The 6677-nt window shown below is 54.1% G+C and overlaps 1 protein-coding gene across 1 annotated transcript; it reads left to right on the top strand.

Moving 5' to 3' along the window:
- The first annotated feature begins 1079 nt into the window (after nucleotides 1–1079).
- KRT14 (keratin 14) lies at nucleotides 1080–5662 on the top strand. Its single transcript, XM_002834337.6, has 8 exons — nucleotides 1080–1674; nucleotides 2928–3010; nucleotides 3572–3728; nucleotides 4041–4202; nucleotides 4285–4410; nucleotides 4506–4726; nucleotides 4822–4868; nucleotides 5406–5662. Exons 1-8 carry the CDS (start codon nucleotides 1141–1143, stop codon nucleotides 5501–5503), a joined length of 1428 nt encoding a protein of 475 aa, XP_002834383.3. The 5' UTR covers nucleotides 1080–1140; the 3' UTR covers nucleotides 5504–5662.
- Nucleotides 5663–6677: the final 1015 nt, after the last annotated feature.

Raw genomic sequence — 6677 nt, 5'->3', positions numbered from 1 at the left:
CAAACGAAGGTGCCTGAGCTGCCCACACTAGGGATGTTCTGGGGGTCTGAGAAGATATCTGGGGCTGGAAGAATAAAAGGCCCCCCCTAGGCCTGTTCCTGGATGCAGCTCCAGCCACTTTGGGGCTAAGCCTGGGCTACAACAATGCCAACCAGGCTTCTTGCCATACTCGGTTTACAAAACCCTTTCACATACATTGTCGCATTGGCTTCTCAGAGCTGACTGCAGTAGGCAGAGTAGATGGTATGACTCCCACTTTGCAGATGAGAACACTGAGGCTCAGAGAAGTGCCAAGCCCTGGGTCACAGAGGCGTAAATGGCAGAGCCAGGACCCACCTGACTCCAGGCTGTTTCCTGGCCTCCATGAGGCCACCTGCCCTATGGTGTGGTGGATGTGAGATCCTCACCATAGGGAGGAGATTAGGGTCTGTGCTCAGGGCTGGGGAGAGCTGCCTGGATTTCTCTTTGATGGGGGTGTTGGGTTGGGAATCACGATACACCTGACTAGCTGGGTGTATTTCAGGGATGGGACAGGCTTCTCAGCACAGCATGGCAGGTCAGGCCTGGGAGGGCCCCCCAGACCTCCTTGTCTCTAATAGAGGGTCATGGTGAGGGAGGCCCGTCTGTGCCCAAGGTGACCTTGCCATGCTGGTGCTTTCCAGCCGGGTATCCGTCCCCTGCAGCGGCGGGCTTCCTCTACATGGATGTTAAAGGCCCATCCAGTTCATGGAGAGCTAGCAGGTAACTAGGTTTAAGGTGCAGAGGCCCTGCTCTCTGTCACCCTGGCTGAGCCCAGTGCGCGGGTTCCTGAGGGCTGGGACTCCTAGGGCCCCATAGGAAAGTGTAGCCTGCAGGCCCACACCTCCCCCTGTGAATCACGCCCGGCGGGACAAGAAAGCCCAAAACACCCCAAACAATGAGTTTCCAGTAAAATATGACAGACATGATGAGGCGGAGGAGAGGAGGGACCTGGCTGGGAGTTGGCGCTAGCCTGTGGGTGATGAAAGCCAAGGGGAATGGAAAGTGCCAGGCCCGCCCCTTACCCATGAGTATAAAGCACTTGCATCCCTTTCCAATTTACCTGAGCACCTTCTCTTCACTCATCCAACTGCTCGCTTGCTCACCTCCCTCCTCGGCACCATGACCACCTGCAGCCGCCAGTTCACCTCCTCCAGCTCCATGAAGGGCTCCTGTGGCATCGGGGGCGGCATCGGGGGCGGCTCCAGCCGCATCTCCTCCGTCCTGGCCGGAGGGTCCTGCCGTGCCCCCAGCACCTACGGGGGCGGCCTGTCTGTCTCATCCTCCCGCTTCTCCTCTGGGGGAGCCTACGGGCTGGGAGGCGGCTATGGCGGTGGCTTCAGCAGCAGCAGTAGCTTTGGTAGTGGCTTCGGGGGAGGATATGGTGGTGGCCTTGGTGCTAGCTTTGGTGGTGGCTTGGGTGGTGGCTTGGGTAGTGGCTTTGGTGGTGGTGATGGGCTTCTGGTGGGCAGTGAGAAGGTGACCATGCAGAACCTCAACGACCGCCTGGCCTCCTACCTGGACAAGGTTCGTGCTCTGGAGGAGGCCAACGCCGACCTGGAAGTGAAGATCCGTGACTGGTACCAGAGGCAGCGGCCCGCTGAGATCAAAGACTACAGTCCCTACTTCAAGACCATCGAGGACCTGAGGAACAAGGTAGGTCAATGGGCAGCAGAAGGTACCATTCCAGCTAGCTCCTTCTGGGAAAAATACATGCCCCAGGCCGCTGACACCTTAAGATTTCTCTATAGGACACAGTCTACCCCAGATCCCTTCTTTCGAGGGCTTGGATGCCCTAAGAGCCGATCAGTGAGAAGATGCTCTCCCTTCCCCAGCCTCCTCATCCCCTTCTGATCTCAAATCCTCAGACCATGTGAGATCAGTGATTCCTGTCCTTACATTTTTTAGAGGAAGCAGTTGAAGCTTTGAGAGGTGCTGTGACCAGCTGCAGGTCACATAGCAAATTAATGGCAGAGCCAAGGCTGGGGCCCTTGTGCCCTACCTTCCAACACAGGAGGCAGCTACTTGCTCTCCAGCACAGGGGAGGAGCAAGGCTCTAACGGGACCAGGCAAGACATCCAAACCACTCATTAGCTCACCAGTCTGGGCTGTGGCTGCTGCCGCCCATAAACCTTGGTACAGGCTGGTCCCTCCCCACAGCCAGGAGGGCATGGAGAGCCTGCAGAGACAATCAGTGTGGCCCCTTGATGTGCCCTGCACAGAGGGAGCCTGGGAGGCTTGTGCCCTGACTCCAGTCCCCTCCTCCCTGCTCCCACATCACCCGGGAGCCCTTCCTGCGGGAGTCAGCTGGGCTCTAATGTCTTGCATAGATTAGGGAAATTCAATGATGAGGTGGGGAACTCCAGCCAGACTCAGGGGCCAATATATCTTCTTATTCTTCCCCTGAGTCCTCTTTTCTAATCCCCTGTGTTAGTTGGGTTTTATCTCTTGAGAAAGTTCCACCTGAAGTCCCATGGCCTGTGAGCTTGAAAAGGAATGTGCATATCTGCAGAGGACTGGCAGGGCTGGCTGATGCAGACAGAAGAGAGGTCAGCTCAGGAAGGGGGGCTAGGGAGCCTCAGATTATTCTCCTCACCTGGAGGTGGGGAACTTGAAGCCCCAAGACCCATTAGGTTTTGCAGCAAGTCAGTGGCAGAATTGGGACCAGAACTCCTGGGCTTTTGATTCTAAGCCTAGGGCTGCATCTACCCGCTCTGTTGACCATGAGTTAGCAAAGTCTTAGGACAGGCCTGGGGCATCTGTTTTCCTTTAGGCTGCTATGGTCAAGTTTTGTGGGGGAAAAGGGGAATTCAGGCAAGAACATGAAGCAAGTGCTTAATGTAGGCTACAGTGAAGTCCAGCTTGTGAAGTCCATTTGACAAATTACCTGTGCCCTTTCCATCCTGCAGATTCTCACAGCCACAGTGGACAATGCCAATGTCCTTCTGCAGATTGACAATGCCCGTCTGGCCGCAGATGACTTCCGCACCAAGTGAGTTTGAAATGGTGGGCCAGAACATCCAGTGTCCCCAAAGTAGGGCACTTTTGGAGCAGTGTTTCCCAAATAGAACTAGCCAGTGCCAGGATAGGTGTATGAAAACTCCCTGGGGTGCTTGTAAAAGAATAAGACTCTTGGGCCCCACCCTTGGAGTTTTGATTCAGCTATTTATAGCAGGTTACCTGGGTGATTCTGGTCCACAGCCAGGTTTCAGAACCGCTGCTTTAGGGAGAGGCACTTTCCACTTCCCCAGCTGCCCTTGAAGTATAGGAAGGAATCATAGTTGGAGGACTTATGCATTATTTGTTGGCTGAAGCTAGAAGTGCAACCCCCTCCTGATTTCTGCAGCAAGATGAACTGCCTTATCCCCAGCCCCCAGGAATGTTCATATCTGAGCAATCAATGGGCACTGTGTTCAACCATGCCATTTTCAAGATTGGCTCCTTAAACCACCCACAAGGCACCAGCTCTGGGAGAAGCTGCAGGGAGAAGAGAACAAAGCCCTCGCTGTGATCAGGATGGGTGTCTCATTCCTTTTCTCTGGGGTCATTCCAGGTATGAGACAGAGTTGAACCTGCGCATGAGTGTGGAGGCCGACATCAATGGCCTGCGCAGGGTGCTGGACGAACTGACCCTGGCCAGAGCTGACCTGGAGATGCAGATTGAGAGCCTGAAGGAGGAGCTGGCCTACCTGAAGAAGAACCACGAGGAGGTGAGAACTATATGGAAAAGCCAGCTTAAAAGAAATGCAGGGAGGCTGGGTACAGTGGTGCGTGCCCATAATCCCAGCTACTTGGGAAGCTGAGACGGGAGGATCACTTGAACACAGGAGTTTGAGTCCAGCCTGGGCAACAAGGCTAGATCCTGTCCAAAAAAAAAAAAAAAAAGAGACAGAGAGAGAGAGAATGAGAGAGAGAGAAGGGAGAGTCGAGATAGAATTGTGGCAGTATTCAGGACTGATTAAGGAAACCCAATCCGCTGCCATGGTGGAACTCCTGACTATGGACTATCCCTGGCTGTGCAGGAGATGAATGCCCTGAGAGGCCAGGTGGGTGGAGATGTCAATGTGGAGATGGACGCTGCACCTGGCGTGGACCTTAGCCGCATTCTGAACGAGATGCGTGACCAGTATGAGAAGATGGCAGAGAAGAACCGCAAGGACGCCGAGGAATGGTTCTTCACCAAGGTGGGTGTCATTTGAGGTGGAAGGAACCCAGACCACCTGCCTTCTGGGGCCTTCTGGTGTGAATGCGTTCTCTTTTTTGCAGACAGAGGAGCTGAACCGCGAGGTGGCCACCAACAGCGAGCTGGTGCAGAGCGGCAAGAGCGAGATCTCAGAGCTCCGGCGCACCATGCAGAACCTGGAGATTGAGCTGCAGTCCCAGCTCAGCATGGTAGGAATAGTGCCAGGCAGAGTGGTGCACCCAGGACTGGCAGGGAGAGAACGGCCACACTCACTAATCGTTGATTCCCTTTCCCTCCCTCACAGAAAGCATCCCTGGAGAACAGCCTGGAGGAGACCAAAGGCCGCTACTGCATGCAGCTGGCCCAGATCCAGGAGATGATTGGCAGCGTGGAGGAGCAGCTGGCCCAGCTCCGCTGCGAGATGGAGCAGCAGAACCAGGAGTACAAGATCCTGCTGGACGTGAAGACGCGACTGGAGCAGGAGATTGCCACCTACCGCCGCCTGCTGGAGGGCGAAGACGCCCAGTGAGTCTTGGCCCTCCCCTTAGTCCGCCCCCCGCCATGGCACTCTCACGGCCCCACCATGTATCTAATGATCCTGCCCTTTTCTATCTTCACAGCCTCTCCTCCTCCCAGTTCTCCTCTGGATCGCAGTCATCCAGAGACGGTAAGACCTTCCTCCTCTGCAGGCCTGGGCTCCGGTCTAGGCATTGGCTAGGGGCTCTGTGAGGGGCTGAGCTCTAGTGCTGTCACCCAGTTTCCCTTGTGAACCTCCTTGGGTGGAAGAAGCTATTTTCTAAACCCTCCTTAGGGCTAGGAGAGGCAGCCTCCACCTCTTGCTTCTACCTGGTGTCTATGGCAGATCCTATTGCTGTTGTGGTCAGCACCATGAAGAGGGCCCTACAGGGCTCTTCCCACTGAGACCACTCCATTGGGTGAATATGGACGGAACCAGCCGGGTGTGAGCTCTTAGGAAGCTCTAATCTGAGGACAAAGACTCTGTCTCTGACCTTTGGGAGCCCTAGTTTGAAAGAAATGTGTTGATGGTATCAGTGCTTGGGCAAGAGCAGGGAGTGAAGCAGTAATCAGGGGAGAGGGCAACGGGGAGCCAGTTTGAGTTTCCTCAACTTCTTGGCCTCCTTACTCCTGATTAGTCCATTGTCTGTCCACCTCTGGTAACGTCCTCTTTCCGCCTCTTCCCCAGTGACCTCCTCCAGCCGCCAAATCCGCACCAAGGTCATGGATGTGCACGATGGCAAGGTGGTGTCCACCCACGAGCAGGTCCTTCGCACCAAGAACTGAGACTGCCCAGCCCCGCTCAGGCCTAGGAGGCCCCCCGTGTGGACACAGATCCCACTGGAAGATCCCCTCTCCTGCTCCCTAAGCACTTCACAGCTGGACCCTGCTTCACTCTCACCCCCTCCTGGCAATTAATACAGCTTCATTGTCTGAGTTGCATAATTCTCGCCTCTGTCTGGTCATTGTTAGGAGTGGGGGTGGGGAGAAAGTGGGAGAAGCATCTCTTTGGAGCTTGTCATAGCACCTGGCTATGGCCCCTGGGACTGGGAGAAAAGTCCTGGGGGTGGGTTGGGCTCAGGTCCCAGGATATCTTTCGCCATCTCAGAAGACACACACAGATGTGTGTACCAGGTCATATATGGTGTCTCCTAGGGTACGGAGGGATATTCATTCATTTACTCACTCATTTTCATGTGTGTCCATTCATTCACCAGATATTGAGTGCCTCTATGTCAGGCACTATATTAGGTTAAGGATTCCTAATGTTTTTGTGATCAGGGATTCCTTGGAGAATATTGAAAGCTATAGATCTTTCCTTCTGCCCCCTACCTTCAAATAAGCATACATACATTTGCACACAATTTCATGGGGTTCAGGGGTCTCCTAGAGCCCCTTACTGAAGGTCCATGAACCGAAGGTAGGAACTCAAGCTCTCCTGACAGTCTTGTCTCCCTCCACCCCACCTGCTCTTGCCTCTGGCGCTGGATCTAATCCTTATACTTGGTTGACCTAGGGCAAGTTGATGACTATCTCCCAGCCTCAGCTTCCATTTCTGTAAAAGGGGCATAATGATAGTGTCTACCTCAAGGGCTTGTTGGGAGAATTCACTGGAAGAATGCATTTAAGGCTTCCAGCACAGGGCCTGGCATAGTGCTGGCTCAAGGCATGGCTGTGCTGGCGATACTGGGTAAACTATCTCTAGGGCATGGTGATTATCCATTCATGATGAGATCATTTTTAGAGGGTTTTGGAATAGACTGGTTTCTAACCCTGGCTCTGTTCTGTAACAGATGTGAGCTTGGAGAATCTGAGTCTCAGTGTCTTTACTTGTATAGTAAGGATGCTGAGCCCTGTTTCTTGAGGTTGATACAAAAATCCAATGAGTGACTATACGTTAAGAGCTAGGACTGTAGGAGACTCCCCTGGGTGGGGAATGCCTTTCCTTCTCTTTGGGGGG

The sequence above is a fragment of the Pongo abelii genome, chromosome 19, assembly GCF_028885655.2.
Source record: "Pongo abelii isolate AG06213 chromosome 19, NHGRI_mPonAbe1-v2.0_pri, whole genome shotgun sequence".
Lineage (NCBI taxonomy): Eukaryota > Metazoa > Chordata > Mammalia > Primates > Hominidae > Pongo > Pongo abelii.
Note: the sequence above shows the minus strand (reverse complement) of the source record. Positions and strands in the feature narration are given on the sequence as shown.